The sequence below is a fragment of the Muscardinus avellanarius genome, assembly GCF_963383645.1.
Source record: "Muscardinus avellanarius genome assembly, chromosome: 7".
Taxonomy (NCBI): domain Eukaryota; kingdom Metazoa; phylum Chordata; class Mammalia; order Rodentia; family Gliridae; genus Muscardinus; species Muscardinus avellanarius.
Genome location: NC_137793.1, coordinates 83,303,166 through 83,326,521, shown reverse-complemented (window position 1 = coordinate 83,326,521; position 23,356 = coordinate 83,303,166). Strand labels below are relative to the sequence as shown.

The 23,356-nt window shown below is 46.6% G+C and overlaps 2 protein-coding genes across 2 annotated transcripts; one reads left to right on the top strand and one right to left on the bottom strand.

The window, feature by feature from the left end:
• Positions 1-1,905: 1,905 nt before the first annotated feature.
• Positions 1,906-5,177, top strand: IL24 (interleukin 24; the record flags this gene model as incomplete). The annotated part of the gene is made up of 5 exons (XM_080698578.1): positions 1,906-2,076; positions 2,737-2,799; positions 3,545-3,703; positions 4,115-4,189; positions 5,094-5,177. 5 exons carry the CDS (start codon positions 1,906-1,908, stop codon positions 5,175-5,177), a joined length of 552 nt encoding a protein of 183 aa, XP_080554704.1.
• A 1,822-nt stretch (positions 5,178-6,999) lies between these two features.
• FCMR (Fc mu receptor) lies at positions 7,000-23,297 on the bottom strand (the record flags this gene model as incomplete). Its single annotated transcript, XM_080698724.1, has 8 exons — positions 7,000-7,176; positions 9,832-9,890; positions 10,067-10,246; positions 10,578-10,711; positions 12,895-13,117; positions 14,270-14,401; positions 15,149-15,481; positions 23,261-23,297. 8 exons carry the CDS (start codon positions 23,295-23,297, stop codon positions 7,000-7,002), a joined length of 1,275 nt encoding a protein of 424 aa, XP_080554850.1.
• Positions 23,298-23,356: the final 59 nt, after the last annotated feature.

Below are 23,356 nucleotides of genomic sequence, written 5' to 3'. Positions count from 1 at the left end.
AGGAAGGAGATGCAGGGGTGTGGAGGTACATGGGCATGGTGAGGACAGATGAGCAATGACAAGACCAGCAAGTATGAGACTGAGGGACACGAAAGCCCTCTTCTCCCTAGTCTGGGAACCCACTTGTCTCAATCCATTTTCTGTTGCTCTAACAGAACACCAGAGGTTGGGGAATTTATAATGAAAAGACTGGAAAGGTTAAGATTGGTGGTCATATCTGATGGGGTTCTTCTTGTTGATGTGACTAAGAGTCCAAGGTTATGAAGGGAATGGCATGGTGAGAGAGGCCTGTATAAGACAGAGCCCAACTGGCTTTTACAACAGACCCGTTTTGAGATAATCCATTAATTCATTAATCCATCAACCCATGAATGGATGAACCCATTGGTAAGGGCAGACCTGATGACCTAATCACATTTTACAGGTCTTGTCTCTCACAGTGGGGATCAGATTTCTTTTTTTTTTTTAATACTTTTATTGGTTTTCCTCCATTATTGGAAATCCTTTTTTTACCCTACTCCCTGGTTTCTTCATATGAGAGAAAACATATGACCCTTCATTTTCTGTGACTAGCTAATCTCACTTAACATGATGTTCTTGAGTCCATTCATTTTCCTGCAAATAACATAATTTTGTTCGTCTTTATTGCTGACTAGAATTCCATGATGTGTATAACTCATAATTTTTTTTTGTGGTACTGGGGTTCCTGGAAGACTTTCTACCTCTGGGCTACACTCCCAGACCTTTTTATACCTTTTATTTGGAAACAGGGTCTCCTAAGCCAGCGCAGCTGGCTTCGAAACTATGTGATCCTCCTGTCTCCGCCTCTCAAGCGCAGGGATTACAAGCGTGCACCACCACGCCCGGCCCTATAACTCATAATTTTATATTCCACTCATCTGTTGATGGACACCTAGGTTGGTGCTATAAAAGTTGGCTATTGTGAATTATTATGCTGCTATCAACATGGATATGCATATGTTACTATAATTTTCTGATTTCAGTCCCTTTGGAAAGATATCCAGAAGTGATATAGCTGAATCACATGGTGGATCTATTTTCAATTTTCTGAGAAATTTCTACACTGATTTCCAGAGCTGCTGTACTAATTTGCAGTCAGTCTTACCAACAGTGTAGAAGAGTTTCTATTCCCCACATCCTTGCTAAAATTTATTGTCGTTTGACTTCTTGATGGTTGTTATTCTGATTGGGGTTAGATGGAATTTCAGTGTAGTTTTAATTTGTATTTCCCTGATTGTTAATGACACTGAACATTTTTTCATGTATTTATTGGCCATTTGTATTTCCTCTTTTCTGAAGTGTCTATTTAGTTCAATTGCCCGTTTCTTTGTTTTCTTTTCTTTCTTTTTTTTTTTTTTTTGATGGTCTGGGGATGGAACCCAGGGGGCATTCAACCTCCAATCTATACCCCCTACCCCATTTTTCATTCTTTATTTTGAAACAGGATCTCACTAAATTGCAGAGGGCCTCACTAAGTAGCTGCTGCTGTCCGTGAAACATGATCCTCTGGTCTCAGCCTCCCGAATGCTGAGATTACAAGAGTGTGCTGTCATGCCCATTTCTTGATTGGATTTTTTTTAAGTGTCAAGTCTTTTAAGTTCTTTGCATATTCTAGATATTAGTTTTCTATCAAAGGAATAGCTGACAAAGATCTCTTCACATTCTGTAGATTCTCTTGAGACTCTTGAGTTTGTTGAGGACATACAAACCATGGAATTACCCTATTCTCAGATTTCTCATCTGTATGCTCAGATTTCCCATCTGTGGCATAGGCAGGCTCACAGAGCATTATTCTGAGATATACCACTCCTGGTCAGAGGGCCTGCCTCTGGAGAAGGCTTTTCTTTCTTTCATCAGAATTCACCTGCCCTTTCTTTGTTGCAGATGGGCTCTTGGTTACAGATGGCTGCCCTCCCATCCCTGAGTCTAATCCTGCTTATCTGGAGCCAGCTGCCAGGACTCCAGGGACAAGAGTTCCTATTTGGGCCCTGCAGAGTGGAGGGGGTAGATCTCCAGGAAATGTGGAAGGCCTTCAGGGCTGTCAGGGACACAGTGGTGAGTGCTCTGTACCCAGATATGGGGGTCAACCCCAGGGAAAGATGTTAGGATTATGAAGCCCTTCACAGCCTGCTAATCAGTTTCCTATATAAGGATGCAGGGAAGTCAGGAGGCACCGCCAGTTCCTTGTCACCCATGAGGAAATCAAGGTTCAGATGTGGTCAGCCTCTAGGAAAATAGAGACCAGGGAAGATAAAGAAGAGAGCTTGATTCACTCAGGTTTCATTCTGGATGGAATCTGGCTCTAAGTTCAAGAGCCAGGGTGAGTGGTGGGACTGCAGAGGCAGCTCCCAGGGCAGCCCTCCTGCCTTACACCTGTCCCTACCACCTGGGAGTGGAGACAAATCCACTCACTGTGGTCCTTGAACCCAAATGCTTGTTTCCTCCTATCTCAAATGACCACAGGAATTACACTGGTCCCTCAACAAGCCTGTGTCCAGGCTCTAAGAAGCCCTGGGATTCCATTTGCCCCTGGGGTGGGGCAAGCTGAGTGGTTTCCTATAGATGGCATCTGTCCGCCCTCCTGGCTCCTCCTTTGGCCTCTGAACTGTCACAGACTGGTTAGATTCAGGGGTCTGCAGAAGCAGTACATAGTCAGAGGGTTGGCTTCAATGTTGACCCTTAACTTGGAGACATCTTTTCTTTCTGTTCCCAAAGCAAGCTCAAGATAACATCACAAGCATCCGGCTACTGCGGCGGGAGGTTCTGCAGGATGTCTCGGTAATCAGGTAGTAGGGAAAGATGACGCCTCCCTTTGTAGGGCTGATGGGAGCCCCTCCCTTCCACCCTGAGCTGAGCCTACATAGGATGGGTACAGACAGGAGTGGGTAATGAGGCTTGCAAACATTGTTGTCCACTGAGCACATTTGCCACCAGCCTCTATTTCTTCTTGCTTATTGAAACATGATGGGCATCTACTGAGGGGAACTCCTCTTGCAATTCTGTCTTCTTTTCTCACCCATTACTGTCTTCTCTTTGCCTATATAGTCAGCAAGCACAAACATACTGATCCCTGATCCCTAAGAGGTGACAAGGTTTGGGAGCTGAGGGCAATGCTGTATTTGAGGATATTACCTTTCTCATTTCTTCTCCCTGTCTTCTTCCTGCCAACCTTCCACCACAAAGTCAAAGTTCAAGCACTTTTCAGGGTCTATCACCTCCCCACATTGGAGAGACCACCAGTGCAAAATAAAGTAGATATTAGCTGGATATGGAATCAAGAGTGCCTGTCCATGACAGCTATGTGACCTCTGACAGGCTACCTTTTTCTTGGGATTTCGGTTCCTTCCGTGAAACTGGCAATTCTCCACAGGCCCCCGAAGCTTCCTTAGGTCCAGTGCTTATTATCATCTTTTAGAAGGCTCCTCTTCTGCTTCTTAGTTTGCCTTGGGTAGCATGTGGTTGGCCCTCTATGGACGAGGGTGGGCAGAGGCCTCAGCTCTGTAATGACCCAGGCCCTCCCTAGGATGCTGAGAGCTGCTACCTCATCCACGCCCTGCTGAAGTTCTACTTGAACAGTGTTTTCAAAAACTACTACAGCAAAAAAGTTGAATTCAAAATCCTGAAGTCACTCTCTACCCTGGCCAACAACTTCATTGTTATCCTGTCAAAACTACAACTCAATGTAAGTAGAAGAAAGCTGGGTCCAGGAGCCCAGGAGTTGGTGTGTTTTGAGGATACTCCTCTCCTCATTTAGTTCTGGTTTTTATTCCATAAGGAAGTTGTGGGTGCCATGGAAAAGAGCTCTGGGTTCAAGTCTAGTGTGCGAATCAGCTGGATGACACTTTTCAGGGTGCTCAACCTCTCTGGGCTTCAGTTTCATCATCTGTAAAATGGGGGTGACATTTCTACCTGGAGGAACTGCTGTGAGAATCACAGGAGGTGGCTCCTGCCACATGATGGGAGTTGGGCATTGGCTACTTTGAGGATGTAGAGCTCAGCCCTGTCCTCCAGCCTTGGTACCCCGGTGAGAGGGAGCTTACCTTTGCCCTTCCTGCCTAAAACTCTTGGCATGACTTTTTCTCCTATTATCCAGCAAGGAAATGAAATGGGTTCCATCAGCAAGAGTGCACACAGGCGGTTTCTGCTGTTCCAGAGAGTGTTCAAGCAGGTGGGTCTAGGAGCTGGGAGCTTACACATCCAACTGAAGCAGACTAGCAAGAGAGAATGGATGCAGAATCTACTGTAGGTGATTCCACCAGGCTTGCCCCCAAACCACCTGACTGAGCAGGAGCGTGGGCTTATTTGCAGCATACGCTTTGCATAAGCATTACAAATAAAGTGGTTTCTTTTTTTTTCCAGCTAATTTTCAAGTTAAGTTATAAGTTAATTTTCAAGCTATTATGTTCCCCACAAGATGGCTTCTATTGGGGACTTCCCCCAGGAGAGAGTTTTATGGGTACTTATTGGACAACTGAAGTCAGAAGTGAGAGAGAAAGAAGGGAGACACCGCCACCCCCATACACTTTCAAACACATCTGCAGTATTTTCCATAAGCCACAGGTGGTCTCAGAAATGATGGGAAATTATATGACCTCTTCCTCAACTAACACACCAAAGAAAATTCAAATTTTATCTCCAGCTTCTGTACCCATAAGAATTTTTTAAATGTGCTTTTGACCATGTTTTTGGAGTAACACATACATCTACCTATAAATAAATAGCATGAAGCACAAACACACAAAGGAAAGGGGCTACCTGCACTCATTTCCTCACCTTCACCGTGGGCTCAGGTGGCCATGTCCGCTGATGCTATGGCTCTTATTGTTAGGGGTGCCATGTGCATTTCCCTTGCCCTTTGCCCACTGCTACACAGTGGCCTCTTTGTCCTCATCCTTGAGCAGACAAACACATATAGATGGAGGACAAGTGTTGTGCAGGTGAGCTCATCTGAGATCCCTCCACAGTGATCCAGCCCATGATCAGGAGTCAGACCTGGTTTAAGCATGGCAGGTTGGAAGGAAGACTCTTTTTATAACTAACTTGGCTGACCTCCAACTCTCTCTTCCCTTTAGTTGGACATTGAAGCAGCTCTGATCAAAGCCTTTGGGGAAGTGGACATTCTTCTGACCTGGATGGAGAAATTCTACCAGCTGTGAATGCCTAGACTCATTTGTTCTGAGTCATTCCAAACAGGTGCCCCTTCCTGTGCTGCTCTCTGGGTACTTAGCATCCTTGGCCAGTGGACACCAGGATTATCTTCAAAGACCATCCTTTCAACAGCTCAAACAACAGTCATGGAAGGCTCCTCTGGATGCTGTGAATAATCTATGAATTCCTATATTTATTACAACGCTTATTTAATTACTGTCAGTATTTTGACTGGAGTTATATTTATTTGTAAGTTTCATGAAAGTAGCAAAGTATAGCACCCCATGTTTTCCCTTTATCTCCCATGATTCTTGTTACAGTGTGGAGCAGTGGGTCAGGTGCTCCGTAAATACTTAATAAAATGAACATTTTTTTTTTGCCTGTTTTGGACTGTTGAGAACAATGAAAGATGCAGGAATATAAAATTGAATGTCAGCGTGTGAACATCACGTATCTGCAGGGGCAGAACATTGGGGTGAGGAGGAGAGGCATTGCTTTGAAAAGTAAATGATAAAGGATAACATGTAGGTTAAGGCACCGTCACAAAGCAGAGTGTCACCAAGCATTTCATTTCCCACCACAGTGCCCACCCCACTCCACCACTTCTTCTCTTGGAGGCCCCTCTTTTCTTTCTCTAGTCATTTTTTCCTTGTCGGCTGCTTGAGAAGGGGTCAGTGTTGAGCTGGCATTGCTGCTGGTGTCATGGTACCCGAAGGTACTGTCCAATCTGTGCTGATGTTCCTTGTTCAGAAAAGGCAACACACCTCAGGTCTGGCAGCCTTTCCTTCCTATTTCTGGGCAAGTGCCTGGGGAGATTGTGTTGTGTATGTGAGAAAGACCTTCTCAATGGCAAGAGTAGGCATTCTCTAGGTCCAAGCTCTGGCTAGACATCAATCAAAAGATAGTGTCTGTTGTGCCTTGCCCTAAAGCTGAAGAGAGAGAGTATGTGTAGGGGAATGTCTCGTCTTCCATGACAGATGTGCTATTGCAGAGGTCCTGACCCTCCAGGGAGCCCAGGCTGCTTTCCTTACCCACCTTGCTGTATGTTGCATAGAACTGGCAAAGAGATGAAGTGTGTTTTTAAAAGCAGAGAGAGGTAATGATTTGGGGTGGCTGACATAAACCAGAGTTAAGTGCACAAATATCAGTGTTATGATATGGAAGAATAAGGAGATGACCACAACTCTGTCTAAAAGAGGAAAGAAATTGGAGCCAGGGTGCTTATCTGAGGAAGGCTTAGAATAGAGAGGATTTATGCAGATATGTGTCGCCAACACTAACAATCACGGTTCCAAAATGTAGAATACTTTATCACATTACAATGAATTGCTCTTAGCATAGGACTAGAAATAAGTAGCTCAGTAGCAAGTGCCAGCCTTTGGGTCAAGGCACAGGCATTCCTGGGAATGTCCTGGGAGTGCTTCTTCCTAGCTCGTGGGCTGAGGCACGTCCTCGCAGTGCAGCCCAAAGGCTTTCTGTTTGTGTGAGGCCCAACCCTGGAAAGAAATTATAAAGTGGCAGCTATACCTACATGCCATCCTGATGCTATATGACTTAGAACTGGGGTAGCAAAGTCCCTGTGATCAAAGATATGGATGAAATGCCCTGCACATGCCACCGACTATTAGGTTAGAGAGGAAGCAGGTGGCATGGAGACAAAGGTGGCATTGAGGGCCTCTTGATGAACACAATGGGCTGCAAAGGTGCACAAGGTTAGCTGGGAGCAGAGCCGTGCTCAGGGCACAGACAGATGGGGATGAGAATCAAGAGGGGGCATGGGAGCTGAAGAAGAGAGGGAATAGGTATTGGAAATCAGCAGACAGGCTAGACTCATTGGCACCCAGGCCTGGGCCTGGGGGGACATCCAGGAAGGTGAGTCAGGCTGGGAATATTCATGTAGTCATCTGAATCAGTGTTCTCCACCTTGACAGCAGGCTGGTGGCAGATACTCATGTATTCACAGCTGGTCTTCAGAGACGGGGCATGGAGCCAGGGATCTTCAGGCACCTAGGAACACCAAAGAAGCATCACTGGGTGTGGGTGGATGATTTCAGTGTGTCTCCAGGTGGGTTTCTGCAACAGGAAATGGGGGGCATGGCCATGGCTGCTAAGTTCCAGGAGGTGAAGATACAGAGGTGGCTGAGCTCCATCAAATGGGCCAGCCCTGGGGATTTTCAGGGTGGTGTCTCACCCTAAATAATTGGAAGACGCTTAGATCTAACATGGGCAGGAAATACCTTAAATGGGGCTCAAACTGAAATCATGTGGCTAAACACGGGTGCAGGGAACCTGGCAGCCAGAAGAGAATCCCCTAGGGGGCAAGATAATGTGACTTGTGGGATAAATATGCATCTACTTAGGAAGTTATTCAGAGGTAGAGTGAGTCAACTCATGTACCTCTGTAAGGGCATGGGGAGGCCATGATGTGGCGTGACAGTGCATTCCAAAGAGGGGCTGGGCAGCGACAGGGAGGAAAATTGCAGACCCCATGGGCACCGTGGTGTTTCTCTTCCCGTGACTAAAACTTCAGGATCATACACCTTTAGGATGATTAGTTCTCAAAGGACAGAGCTGTGTCAAGGACCCCGACATGGCACAATTGCTGTCATAGCCCTGGTGGGGATCATGAACATGTATTTCAGAACAAGTTCAAAGACCTAGAAGTCTGGTATCTTGAATATACTAGGCATTTGGTTAAGTGCTCATTGAAAAAAAAAAACATAAATTTTGTACTTTCCAAAAGAGGGAAGCAGACATAGCTTGTTTAAAACATGTATCCTAGCTGGGTATGGTGGCACATGCCGGTAATCCTAACTACTCAAGAGGCTGACATAGGGGGAATCTCAAGTTTGAGGGCATCCTGGGCAACTTAGCAAAACTTTGACTCAAAATTAAGAAACAAAAAGGGGGAAGATACTGAGGGCGTAGCTTAGTGGCAGAGCATTGGCCTAGCATGCACAAGTACACAAAACACCAAAAATGCCCCCACTGCCGGTTACGGAGTTCATCATTTGAAATTAATTCATTTGGCTTAAAAAATGAAAATATTCTCTATGAAGCTAAAACAATCAATCATTAAGCACATACATCTTGTTGTAAATTTTCTCTATTATAGTTTTTGTGTGCTTTTTGCCCCTAATAGAAAGTCTCAAGTAGGGAGATGATATTTTTTAAGAAAGGTGTAGCCCAGGAGAGTATGTGTGCTTGCAGTGCAGCTCCAGGGGACAAGGCTGGTGGGTGCGTGGATGGGCACCGCTGGACCATTTCTAAGCTGTGGCCAGCCTTCTCTGGCAGGGATGGGCAGGACAAGCTCAAGAAGCTGGCAGTGACTGCGGCAGAGCTGATATCACTCTCCCTTTTCTAGCCACAGGATTGCCAGCCAGGAGCTACATTTCACAGCCTCCCTTGAAGGTTGGTGTTGCTCCATGACTCAGTTATGGCCAATGGGGTGAGACGGGAAGGGTGTGTGGAACCTCAGGGCCATGGTCTTAAAGAAGCAGCTTTCTCTTCTTTGTGGGCTGGAATGTAGGTATGATATTGGAGACTGAGTATTGACTAGGACCAGTACCATCCAGGAAATGGTGGAGCCAAAAGTCCCTGAGTGACTTCCTGACTCAGGCCACCCACTCTGCCTCTGAGACTTTACTTGAGAGGGAAATAGGATTCTATCTCCTGAGCCCTGTGTTTGGGGTCTGTTGTATTAGCTTAGTTTACATGCTAATTAAAACATGGATCTTTGCTACCCCTAATTTTATTTTAGGATACTGAAACCAGTGTTTTGGCCATGGTGACTTCTTTAGAGAATATTTTCTTTCCTTTATTTAAGTTTTTTTTTTACGGTGCCAGGGATTGAACCCACAGACATTCCTCCACCAAGCTACATCCCCAGCCCTATTTTATTGTTTTTATTTGGAAACAGGGTCTCAGTAAGTTGCTGGCAGCCTCACTAAATTGCTGCGGCTGAGTTCAAACTTGCCATTCTCCTGTCTCAGCCGCCCACATTATAGGGATTATAGTTGTGCACCACCATACTTGGCCTAGAATGCTTTCTTAATGTGGGAAAACAAAGATAGATATCTTAAAGGCTTTTTTTCTGATTGAAACTTGAGCTCCCTAGGTCCATTCCTGGATTTATGAATTCTTTGCACCCCAGGTGTCAACTCTTGGCTGTCTCCTGCCAAGTCACCCTCTAGATTAAGTCTAATCTCCTGTGATATGTAAACTACCTCGTATCATTTTAAGAGAGTTTACTAGAAAGCTCTCCCTCACTTTAAGGTAAAACTGGATAGCAGCGTCCACACGGTGGCCCCTTAGGACCTCTCAGCAAGCTAATCCCTTCCATGTTTAAGTCCTTCAGGTACATTAGGGTCACCACCTATCATTCTCTACTAAGCCCCAGGCATCCAGTATCCATTCGGGCCTTGAGAAACTTTCAGACAACAACCAGGCAACTAAAGCTACCACAATTCCTGGGGGGTTAGTACCCTGACACCATCAAGGAATGGAACGCATACAACCTGAATTCCGGCTCAGGGGCTGGGAAGAATGCCTGCGCCCTGCAGCTATGGGGCAGCTCCAGTGATAGCACCCTGGTTTAAGCCCCTGCAGCCGCCGCAGGTTCCTTGCAGCTGTCAATGGGGGTGGGTGGGTGGGGGAGCTTACCTGGGGCGAGGCGGGGGGCTCCGAGACTCCAGGATCCGCTAGAGGGGCGGGTCCTTGGCCTAAGGGGAACACCAACAGGGCTATGAGGAGGGCGTGGCCAGGACCAAGCCCCGCCCCTCCCGGCCCTGCGGAAATCCTGGGAAAGCTCAGTGCTGCGCTCCGGGCGCCTCCAGAGCCAAGTGTGGACTGCGCCCTGGCGGCAGACTACGGTGCTTCTCTGCCCGCCATCTCCCACCTGCTATCGCCGTCGGCTCAGCCGCGGCCTGCGGCCCCCGAGCTCGCCACGGGCAGGCGCTGTAGACGTTGTTCTGCGAGCGCGGCCTCTGAGATTCGCGGGGCCGCTGCGACCCGGGCCGCTGAGAGGCCTCCAGGGCGCGCATCCTCTTCGCCAGTCGGCGGACTCGCCTGGAGAAGGCTTCTTGGCAGTAACGAGGGAGAGAGAGAAAAGCAGATGGCCTCAGAGGCTGGCGCTCGTCCTTCCCTTCCCTCCCCAAACTAAAGGCTGCCCCTCCCTCGATGCTTGGCCACGTGTGAAGACGTTCAGTGTGCGCACGAGGTCCGGAGGCACAGCCTTGCCCTGCGCTGAAGACCAAAGGGCTCAGGCCACCGCCTTCTGTCCAGCTTCCGTACACCCCAGGCTGCTCGTGTGTTTTGTCTGGAAATTCCAGCAGAGATCTGGATGCGCTGGGTGCTTTGAGTAGCTCAGTTCTCCCTCCTGGGCGGGAAGCCCAAGTCCAGCGGCTCACCTTTCCTCCTTTGAAGGGCTCTTTTCCCCAGGAGCCCCAGCAGGACCAGCAGGAAGAGGCCCAGAGCGGTTGGGATCAGGATGTGAAGTCCTTGGCCTTCCAAGGTTCCAGATTTCGAGCCATGATCGAATGCTCTGGAGAGGGAAGGAAAAGGAGAAAATGTTAGGTTTAAAGAAGCACTCTCAGCTGGGCGTGGTCGCGCACCTCGTAATCCCAGCATTCGGGAGGCTAAGACAGGAGGGTCGCTCGCGGTTCGCAGACAGCCTCGGCTACCTAGTGAGGCCCTTTGCAACTCAGTGAGATCCTGTTTCAAAATAAAGAATAAAAAATAGGGCTTAGGGGTGTAGCTCGGAGGTAGAATGCCCCTGGCTTTCATCTCCAGTACACCCCCCTCCCAAAAAAAAAGAAGCAGTCTCCACGTGGGCAGCATCATTGGAGGGGACTCGCAGACCTGCCCCTTTGTTAACAGGACTTTTCCCAGTCCCCCAAGAGCGACTGGATTGTGGAGTCAGGACACTTGGCTTCAAATTCAGATCTTTTACTGGGTGGATGAACTTGAACAAGTCTCCTAGCTTCTCTGGGCCTTTTCTTCCATAGATGGGTATAGTTCTATTTCACAAGAATGTTCAGAAAATGAAACAAAAATAGTGTGTATAAAAAGTTTAACGCACCTGGTCTATGGTGGGATTCAATAAATGCCAATTCTCCCGACACTCGACGCCTTGGCTCACTCACATGATTGTTGCAACTGTTAAATGAGTTAGTTTTTTATAATTGTGGGAAAGAGGGTGCTGTTCTGAGTGCTTCCTCTGCTTAGAAGGACCCCCTGTTTTCTCTACATCTTGAATTCTTGCTTTTCTTAAAGAGCCGGTGCAGGAGTCTTCTTTTCTTCCCTAGTCATGGTAAACTAGCAGTGATCTGTTCATGGTCTATGTTCCTAATTCTTTTGTCCACACCTGTAACAAACCTTCTTGCCGTCCAACTTGTATTAGCAAGACCTGGCTATCTCATGTCTTCATCTTTTTGCATCCTAAGGACATGGTAACACTACAAGACACGTGGCTGAGACTAAGAAAATGTTAATTTGTTTTCTTCTTCACTGGGAGGTTGGTGTGATTTACCAAACTAGGAATCAGGAGTCCCGGTTCTAGTTGAAAACACTTAGCCCGCATGGCCGCAGTTTTCCTATTTATAGAATCTAAGATAATGCTGGAGGTTCCTTTCCTTACTAACCTGTTTGTGTGTGCTTAGCACAAATAATCCCAGGTATTATGCATTTTCTTTGCCACCTGCTTGCTGCAATGCTGCCATCTTGTGGTTGTCTCCAGTCTTTAGGCCTGTGCTGGCCACTAACAGTGCCACATGTGAAACTTAAAATGTCCAGGTAGCAACTAAAAAGGCAAAAGGAAGTTGGGCATAGTGGCACATGCCTGTAATCTTAGTATTTGGGAGGCTGAGACAGGAATATTTCCGGTTCTAGGCCAGCCTCAGCAATTTAGCCTCAGGAGACCCTCAGCAACTTAGCAAGAGGCCTTGATTCAAAATAAAATAGGGTGGGGGATGCAGCTCAGCGGTAGAATGCCTCTGGGTTCAATCTCCAGTACCAAACAAACAAACAAACAAACAAATAAACAAGGTAAAGCCAGGCATGGGGGCACAAACATGTAATCCCAGTACTTGGGAGGCCGAGACAAGAGGATCCCAAGTTTGAAGCCAGCCTTAGCAACTTATGGAGGCTCCCAGCAACTTAGTGAGACCCTGTTTCCAAGTAAAAAATAAAATAGGTCTGGGGGTGTAGTCCGGAAGTAGAAGGCCATTGGGTTCCATCCCTAGTAGCACAAAAAAATGAATTTAAAAAGATAAAAGGAAACAAGTACATTTATTTATTTATTTATTTATTGCGTGTTTAGGGATGGAACCCAGGGGCATTTGACCTCCGAGCTACACCCCCTGCCCTATTTTTTATTCTTTTATTTTGAAACAGTGTCTCACTGAGTCGCAGAGGGCCTCACTAAGTAGCCGAGGCTGTCCGCGAACCGTGATCCTCCGGTCTCAGCCTCCCAAATGCTGGGATTACAAGCGTGCGCCACCACGCCTGGCAAACACTTCTTTCAATGAGGTCAATACTGGGGTACTGACAAGTGTACTCTTGTTAATAGCACTGGGGTTAACGTGCTATATTCATAGGTCATATATTTCACACTGGCATCTTGGAGAGACAGCTAAGATGGGCACTGCAGGGAGTTTTAGGGGATCCCTTAAGTCTGGCCTGCTTTGCTGAGGTTCTAGTCCATCGCTGAAGGTGGAGGCCTCTTACCTCTGTCTGTGCAGCCAGGTGTGGTGGTTGTAGCTGGCTTCCTGGGGCTCAAGCATTCCCTGCCGAGCGGAGGTCTTTGAGGCTGCAGAGGGTGGCAAAAGAGTGGCCGGCTTGGCCGCTGCAACTGAAGATGTTCTGAAAACTTGAGGATGGTGGGTTATTAGAGTGGTGGGGGACGCTTGGTAACCTGGAGGGGCCTTGGTCCTTTGAGCTGGTGTAGTAACTGAAAAGAGAGGGCAGGAAAAAGGGACCTTCCATGTATACTGTACTCACTAGTCTCCAGAGGGATTGGCTCACTCTCTCTTTCCTCAGTATACTCTTTTCTCTTGCCTAGACTACTTCTGTTCCTGCAGTCTTTATGGCCCAAAGTGCCCTTACAGCATGTTATTTATACCTAATCAATCCAACCTACACCTAAACATCTTCAAATGCTCAGGGAAGCCTTCCCTGACTTCCCAGGAGAGCTTGACCTCCTCTGAGCAGGAAGAAGCCTGGGTTATAGTTTTACTTCCATTCTCTCTTGTGCTGTATTTGCAGGCTCATTTATTCTCCCCTAATCACACAATTATCAGTCACAACCGTGGCTCTATGACCTGCTGAGTTATACTATCCCACAGCACTTAGCAGTATCCCCTCATATAATAATGTTGCACTAGTGTATGTACCTCATAGGGCAAATTTGAGGATATGAGGGACATGCATATCAAAGTGCTTTTTTTGTGGTTCTGGGGATTAAACCCAGAGGCATTCTACCTCTGAGCTATACTCCCAGCCTGACTTTTTATTCTTTATTTTGAAACAGGATCTCCCTAAGTTGCAGAGTGCCTCACTAAGTACTGAGGCTGGCCGCGAACCTGGATCCTTCTGTCTCAGTCTCCCAAGTACTGGGATTACAAACATGTGCCACCATGCCTAGCTTTCAAAATGCTTTTAAAAAAGGAAAATGATACTGAAGTATGAAAGTATTGTTAACTTGATAATCATTCGTCTTCCAGTTGAAAAATAGAGTTGTTAAAAAACACTAGATGCTTGCAGGTAAAATACAGCCCTGTGGGTAGCAGGAGGCATGATGACCTCCAGCTGGGAAAGGTCTGCCCAGTCTTGGTTTCAGCAGTCATTCATAAAAGAATTGTATTTTGTGAATGGAGCACAGATGTCATTGCTTGGGATGCCACCTGGTGGTGATGTGTAAGTGTTGCAACCTGTTTGGAGGCAGATCTCAGCGAGGTACCCTCTTTCAAAGCCAGAAAAACACACATTTGAGACTCAGCTTTGCTTTGCCAGCCAGTCTATAAATTGGACACACCCCCTCCTTCATTTCTGCAATGCTATGGCACCTCTTTCACCTCTCCCACTCATGCTTTCGTGGACTGACCTTTGGGTACCAACTCGGAAGAAGTGGTACGCGTGACCATTGGGAACCAGTCAGGCATCTGCGAGTGCAGAAATTTAGAAAACCATTGTGGAGGCTCAGATATCAGCTCCGCTTTCCAGAATGGCTCATACTCTATTGAAGACAAGAGGAATGCGTTTGTGCTCTTTAGAGGGAAGACTGAGGCTAGAGACGGGTTGGTTGGTATGACTAGAAGCTGGCTGAGCCACGGTGGATGGTGGCAAGGGGAAAAAGAAAGTTTCCCGGAAAGGAGCAAGGAACGAACTGGGCTTAGGGCTTCCCTGACAGAAATGCCTTTCCCTCCTAGCCCAGCCAAACTTCCCTGCAAAATCACCAGACACTCTTGGGATTGTAGGCTATTGAGTTGGTGCTGCATATATGTGGGAAGTTGCTAGAGATAAAGAGGCAGGATTCATGAGAAATAAAGGACCAAACCAGATCATTACAAAGTTGGCCTATAAATATGGATTGATAAAGTAGCGTCTTTTTGTATATCCATCTCTGATCTATCTCATGGCACAATTACATAGGACAATTGTGTCCTTTGCTACCAGTTTCCTTGCATCTCAGAGCCTCTCCTCAATCTCTGGTCCACTCTCCCCCGATGCTCTGGGTAGAATGGCCAACACAAGAGCACCATCTATTGTATTTCCTTCATCCACTGTGGATAGATGGTCCTGAGGGTCAGGAGGTTGACCAACTATGAAGTTCAACTATGTGGGTCCCATTTGTTACTGGATTGTCCAATATGTCAATAGCAGAGAAATCTGGGGAACAGCTATAGTTCAACGCTTGTCACAATCTTCCTGAGTAAAAACGCTTTCTGGATGGGCCACACCTGCAAGCAACTGGGGCACCTACCACTGTGGATGTGCAGGGTGACTTTCTGGGTCTTTCCCCGGTCTGTGTGCATGCCCACTCCACAGGCATAGATTCCACTGTCACTTTCAGTCAGCTCTTTCATCGCCACAAGGAACAGACTCTTGTCTGAGGATGGCTTCAAAGTGACTCTGTTCTTGTATTCCTTCTTGACAAATGAATTGGACACCACCGTAACACATATTCCCGATTCAGCTATCTGCCGGCACAGATACATCCTCAGGTGAATGTCAGGAAGCGGGCACTGGATGGTAACAGATCCGCCTAGTTCTCCATCCAGCTCTACTTCTGGGAGGGTCCTCAGAGCACTGGATACTGCAGGAGAGAAAGTTAATGCAGAGGAAGCCTCATTCTCAGCTATATACAAACCCCAGCCACAACTCCAACTCTGGCTCTCTCTCCAACCCCAGCCCAGCCTCACACTCACCCCCAGAACCAACCCCACCTTCATCATTAGCCTAGCCTCAGCCAGGCCCTGGCCTCAGCCTCAGCCTCAGCCTCTGCCTCATCTTCCTCCCATGTTCTACCTTATTAATATTATGGGGCCATTTTTTATGCCTATTCCCATCTCTATGCCCCAGGCTTAACCTAGCTCTTAGCCTCAGCCTTATCACCAAACCCACACTCATAAGGACTCAGACAACCTCCCCCTGCAGAATACAGTAAAAATTACGATACCTACTGCAGAGAAAAATAATATGCCTAGGGTGGCCCCAAATAGCATATAACCCCCATGTTACTTCAACATGGGACTGGAAGGCGTGGCAGCAGGTTTTCCTTTCTTGTTTTGCCCAGTTCCACTCAGCCAGTCATTCATGCCAACAGTTTTCTATATTAAATCATCCAAAAGTATTTTCCTAATGCCTTTCATATATATCCCTCCCTAGTGAGGAGATAGAAAGGAAGTAGGCAGATAGGGAAGAGGCCTCAGTAGAAAAAAATGTAATTTCCTTAGGAGCAACGAATACTAATTAACTTCCAAGGTTCAGAGATAAGAACACTAAAGCTTCACAAAACCATCTGTTTACTAATCAACAAACCCAGGAGACATCACTGGAGCAAGTCTGACACTCCTACTGAAAGGAGACCCCTCAAAGGACATGCAAATACCCTATGCAAATTTGAGAGCTGTTTCCCAAACTCCAAGCAATAGAGGACATGCAGATATATATAAACCCCTAGCGCAGTCACTAAGATAGTTACCCACTCTGGGAAGCCCTCCCCATTGGGGAGCTTCTCTTTTTCTTGCAGGTTGCGTTAGCTTTGAGAGAAGGTGGAATGCAATTGAAGGCACTTGGCCCGGGCTACACTCGGGTAGTGACCTGAAGGCCTCTGCTGGAAATCAAGGCTGACCAGGGCCCCTAGGGGTGACCTGCCCTTCCTTTCTGGCAGATCGTGTGGACTTTGGGAGAAAGCAGCTTGCAACTGAAGGCACTTGGCCCGGGCTACACTCAGGTAGTGACGTGAAGGCAACTACTGGACACCAGAGCTCCGATAGCCCTTAGGGGTTTTCGGCCACTTTTCCCTATTCCCTGCTGCTTCCAATAAACCTTTTACTCCCTTTCCTGCGGTCTGTGGGGGTCATTCTTTGCTCACCGTAGATAAGAACCCGGTAAGGAAACACTGAGTTTCTTCTCAAGAAACTCCCTTTCACCTTAAGGAAATGCCAGGTTTTTCCTCAAGAACCCCCCCCCCACACTGTTTCACTAGCAGATCAAATCATTTAATGAGTGATACCAATAGCCAGCCAGTAATAAGTCCCATGACATAGCACAAGGTTCCTTGGAAGAAACGAGCGAAGGCACTGGGTCCAGGCTATTGTTGGGGGTAGTGTAGTTGGAGGATGACCTGCAGGAAGGGGCTTGAAGGGCAATGATGTTGCTTGTCATTGAGGTAGGTAATGCATAGGACGGAAAAACAAGGGCATGGAGCAGGGCAGAATAAAAGACATGGCCTGCAGATCCCTGACATTAAAAAGCTAATGCGCTGGGTAAGAGAAGGTAGGGCAACACAGTTAAGCCAGAAGAGGGTAAGTCTGTGAATGACTGTCAGTTGGGTCCCAGTTGGGTCCCAGTGAGTGTCTGCATATTTCTAGAAAAATAGTTCATAGAGTAAAGTAAGTGTGTGTGTGTGTGTGTGTGTGTGTGTGTGTGTGTGTGTGTGTGTTGGGGTCTGACTGGAGGGCTGGGGTGGAGGAAAAGAGAGTCTTCCAGATGCAAGTCCCCATAAAGGTGGGGATGTGAGAGAGAACATGGCATGCTCGTGAGCAGAGAGAACTCCTCCAATTTAGGGAGACCAATCTCCCAGACCATGCATTCAGAATAGTTCCAAGGTCAGTCAAATCAGGATCAAGGAAAGGTCAGGGCTTGAGGGTTTAGGATGAGCATTTTACAGGTACAGGAAAGAATTTGGACAAAGTAAAGACACAGATACAATTGTAAAACCGAGATGAGGGTCAGGGAGAGCACACAGGGACTGGAAAGTGAGCATCTACAGCAGTACCTTGAGAATGAATAGTGTAGCTGATGTTAACATGGCAGGCAGAGGGCCCAGCCAGAAACACAAGGTCCCCCAAGGAATCCTCATGTGCAAACCCAATGCTGCTTTAAACATATTGGAAACTGAGTCATGCAGCAGCCTTACAACTGGGATGAGAAATGGAAGGGTGTGTGGTTCACAAAGTCTCAGTTTGAGACAAAGGCCCAATGGAGGGGGTGGGGGAATCACTCTGTGTGTCTAGACGTCCCACACCTGTGTGGAAAGCTGAGTGCGGAGGCTGGAAATACATGAATGTTTTTGAATGAGTCTGACCTGGCCAGAATCAGGGCATAGATGCTGCTTTCCTTAAGAGCAAGATGTCATAAAGTGGGGCAGAGGCAAGACGGAGCAAGATGAGGTCATCGTTTATGCAGTCACCACCAGTAGCCTCGTCTTGCTCAAAGTGAAGCACATGATAATTCCCTGCTTCACTCACCTGGGTCCTCATTGTGCATGCCTGATGGATGAAGCCCAAGGAAAGCGGGTACACGGAGCTCTGGTCAACCAGAAAGCTCTGACTGGTGATGCAGAAACACCAGATTCAGGAAGAGTAACCAGCTAGCTTTGGAGTTCATTGTAACCCTTAACCTGCATCCAAGACTTAGACAAGCAGATTTACCAAGCAGAGAAAACAGATACAGTCTTCTGGTTTAGGATTCCCAAATAGCACAGCATGCGTAGGTGCCAGCCCAAGGGAACTCACTAAGATACGGATGTTGGCATGGTGATTACCTGTCTAGGTAGGGTCAGGGATCTGCATTTTGAGAGTGTCCTGGATACATTTTTTCAATTTTACCTAGGCTATCTAACCATCTTAAAAAATGATTCTGGAGAAGAAATGGAGGGATGGGAGAAGGTATCTAAAGGGACCAATTTGTTTAATATTCATATTTCAAAACATGCTACTAAATAAGAATTATGACTTGATTTTTAGTGGTAATGGTAGAAGAGAGGGATATATTGGTTTGAGATGCCACTTTCAATATATAATTGGATGTAAATACATGTATGAAACATGGACAATACCCTATAATTTTGACAGTACAAAAGGAGATAAAAGTCCATAGGGCCTTGGAACTCTCTGGAGACAGACTCTGGTGATTTTCTAGGTAGGAGAGGGGATGAAGGCCTGATCAACTCAATCACAAGCAGAATGTTGGGAAGAGGAGAGCTGGTCTGAGATTTTGGTGTTTATCAAAGGGGGCATAGGATTTTTGAAATCTTTTAAAAAGGACAAGAAACATCCCACCCTCCTTCTTCTCTTCCTCCTCCTTCTCCTCCTCTTCTTCCTCCTCATCCTCCCTCTCCTCTCCCTCCTCCTCCTTTTTGATACTGAGAATTAAACACAGGGGCATTCTACCTCTGAGCTACATTCCCAGCCTTATTTTATTTTATTTTTTATTTAGAAGCAGGGTATTGCTAAGTTGCAAGGCTGGCCTTGAACCTGTGATCCTCCCAAGTACTGGGATTTCAGACATTTAACCACCACACTCGGCTTGCTTCCTACTCTCATTTACACAGCCTAGGTTCATGCAGGCTGATGGCCCGTCCATAGTGCTGTCACAGAGAATAAAGGGTCCATTTATAGGCCAGGCCTTCCACCAGCATCCTGAGTCTACCCTTCCTCCTGATGCAGAGCTCCCGTGCATGATGATCCTTAATAAAGGGTCCATTTATAGGCCAGGCCTTCCACCAGCATCCTGAGTCTACCCTTCCTCCTGATGCAGAGCTCCCGTGCATGATGATCCTTAATAAAGGGTCCATTTATAGGCCAGGCCTTCCACCAGCATCCTGAGTCTACCCTTCCTCCTGATGCAGAGCTCCCGTGCATGATGATCCTTTTACTCTTCCTGAAATCATCAGTTTCTCCTTCTCTGTTAGCGCTGTCATGCACAGCTCACACACAGGCTCTGATATCACCACTTTTAAAAACCATGCAGTTAGCTGGGCGTGGTGGTGCACGCTTGTAATCCCAGCATTTGGGAGGCTGAGACAGGAGGATCGTGGTTCGCCAACAGTTTTAGCTACTACTTAGTAAGACCCTTTGCAACTCAGTGAGGCCCTGTTTCTTCCTGTGTGTGTGTGGGGGGGGGGGTGTCTGGGGATGGAATCCAGGGGTACTTGACCTTCGAGCTACACCCCCTGCCCAGTTTTTTATTCTTTATTTTGAAACAGGGTCTCACTAAGTTGTGGAGGGCCTCACTAAGTAGCTGAGGCTGTCTGCGAATCGTAAACCTCTGGTTTCAGCCTCCTGAATGCTGGGATTACAAGTGTGCACCAGCATGCCTGGCTTGACCTTGTTTCAAAATAAAGAATAAAAATAGAGCTGGGGATGTGGTAGAGATAGAATTCCCCTGAGTTCCATCCTCAGTACCGCAAAAATAAATAAATAGTGTGTGTGTGTGTGTGTATGTGTGTGTGTGTGTGTGTGTGTGTGTATATGTCATGCAGTTGACCCTTGCCTCCCTTCCATCTGCCTCCTCACTTCTCTGTTCTCCTTCTCAAACGCTCTGTTAAGTTCACTTGCACACTTCCAGTTTCCCCACAATCTACTCCCGTCAGAATTTTGCCCCTAACATTCCACTAAAACTCTCAGTGAGGTCCCCCCCACCTGCTCTTCTGCTTGCCCTATTTGATGGCCACCTACTTGTCTTCATTTTAGTCTTCTCTACAGCAACATTTGTCAGACTCAAAGCCTCCCACCTCAAAACACTCCCCTTGGCCTCGCTGATGCTGACTCCTCATGGCTGCTCCTGGTCAGTCTCCTTTCTTGCTTCTTCTCCACCCACCTCTCAGGTTGGGCTGGTCCAGGACTTGGCACTTGGCTTGTTCTCTATCTGCCCTCCTTCTCTCTCTCCCATACTAGCTCATTTACTCCAGTGGCTGTTAATGCCAACCCTACATGGATTGCACCTAAACATATATCTCTGGCATCTTTATCTCTGAGTTCCAGTCTTGCCTTTCTAACATCTCTGCTTGGACTCCCCTTTAATAGCTAAGATGATATCAAACAGAGAGAGGGAAAAGGAGAATTGATTTCTACTCCCAAACTTGTTCTTTTGTATACTTTTTCCATCTTGCAAACTAATACTACCATGCATCTGATTGCTAAAGCCCCAAACTCTTATGAATGAATCAAGAATGAATTTTTGCTGTATAGGTAGGTTATTATTATTATTAGGGGTCAAAAGTTAACAAATATTTGAAAGCCTATGCCTTGTGATACTGCCTTGCTTTATGATAGAACTTCTTACCAGGCTCTAGTCAATGTGGTCCACAGCTTGTCCCACATGCACTGGGCTCTGGGGACCAGGCCCATGCCAATATGTGTAGAATCTATAAATAAAGGTCCAAAGGCCATTTGATATTTTAAAGTTATAAACCAAACCATCAGTCTGTTGAATAAAATAGTTTGTATTTCCCTATCTTGACAAAGACACACATGTTCCTTGGATGTCCATTTTAAAGCATAGTTATGCAGGGAAAATGGCCCCATGTGTCCTGCCCCAGCCTCTGGCCCACATTTCTTCTCTTTTCACCTCTGGCTCTTGCCCACACCACAAAGCTCCTGGTATATACATAGCAGATACCCCAGCTTGCAGACACAGTATCCCTGCCCCCACTCCTTCCCAAATAGCCATAGGAAGACCCAGGAGAGAAGCTTGCACAGCCATTGAAAGTGTATCCAGAGTCATTTGGACAGGGAATTTTGTTCTGGAAGAGAAGGAGTGTGTGAGGTCCTGGGATGGGCGCATGCTCCTGGTCTGCACACTTCTCATACCTTCTGGTGAGTGGGGCGGGGGAGAAGGGACCCTCTGGCCCAGCTAGAATGGTGGTGTGCTCAGGGCAGTTTGTGGTGGTGCAACTTAGGCATACTCTGCATCTTTATATCTTCTGTTCCCCACCCAGCCCCTCTTCCTTCTCTAAGTTTTGACAACCATCCTGTTTGCATACATATTTCCTACTCCCTCTCAGCATTTCTGACATTGCATTAAAACTCCACTGCTGCTGAGGGTGGTGATGCACATCTGTAATCCCAGTACTTGGGAGAGGCTAAGATAGGAGGTTTTCAGGTTGAAGCCAGCCTCAGCAACTTAGTGAGGCTCTCAACAATTTAGTGAGACCCTGTTTTGTAGAAAAATAAAATAGGGCCAGAGATATAGCTCAGAGGTACGTAGAATGCCCTTGGATTTTAAGACTTCTCAGTCTTTGGTGTAACAAATATTTGAGTTTTGTCCCTTTTCAAGAAGGAAAGCAATTGTGAATAAGAAAGCATTTTGTCCCACAAGATAATCATTTAATAAGCCAAATAAGATAAACACGCTGAATCACAATATGAATTTAACCAGTGGTCACAATTCAGAAGAAGGAGTTCAAGAAAGTCTATAAAAAGGAAGTGGACTTTGAGATGAACTTTGAGGAACTCAGAAAGGTGAAGGTGAGAAGAGGGGTGTTCCTGCAGGAGGGCTGGTGCGAGCAGAGCCTGGTGGCAGGAACATAGAGTGTATTTTCAAGGAGAAGTCCCCCTGGGCTGGAGGGAAGTACAGGGAAATATTTATCTAGGCCATTAGGCAGTGGGAGTCACTGAATTTTGGGGAAAGGACAATTCTATGATAAGAATCAAGCTATAAGAAAATTTACCTGAACTTCCAAAAAGGCTGAGGAGTTGAAGGAAGTGGGAAAGATAGTTGGGAGATGACTGTGTGTTATATTCCTTTTCATTTTCCCTGTCACCTCCCTAGTAAAGACTGTCATTGCTTTTCATCCTGCTAAACATGGATCTAGAAACTACACACATTGGCCACCGGTGAACCCAAGTCTGGTTGGGAGTAAGTGGAGAGAGGTGGTAAACAGACAGTCTGGCATTTAGTGGTTGATACTAGACGTACTTATGAAAGATGGAGCATCTAGCTTGGATGGTGATGAATGAAGAGTTTGAGGTAAGGTGTTAGGCACACTGCATTGTAGACCTTGGTGGAATATTGAAGTGGAGGTGTCCAGGAGGCAGTTGTAAACTAAGATATGGAATCCAGGAAGTAGATGGAGGCTGTAAAAGGAGTTATATAGGCTAGAAAACTGGAAATTCAGTACTGAAAAAGGTCTAAAGAAGAGAGGAGGACGTGCTGGGAAATGAAATTGTCCAAATATGTTATGTGCATGTACAAATATATCACAATGAGTCCTACAAATATGTCTAATTAAAATACACCAATAAAAATAATTAATAGAAAAAAAGAGAATGTAGAGATAAGAAGAAAGAACTTTGGAGGTACTTTCTGCAAGATCCCATATTAAATGTGAGTATGTCTAGAAAGGGGACACCTTTTTCCCTTGAGTCAACACCTGACCCAAACAGAAGCATTTGGCATAGAGAGAGGGGAAACAGCAGGGACTGGGGAGGGCCTTCAAGGCCTTGACTGACCTCCATCCTTGTTCTGCCCTAGGTACTTACTTGTAACTGAATCTGTCCAGGAATATCAGGGCTGGAGATGCCTGGCAATTGATTGCCTGTGGCCAGATCATTAAAAGTCTGAAGTGCTTCCCCATAGCACTTACCTGGCAGAAAGTACAGTGACCAAAGCCAGAGGTCCATGGTTCCGTGTAGAGCAAGATCCCATCCGAGAGTCCCTGGGTGGTAGGAGGGCACAGACC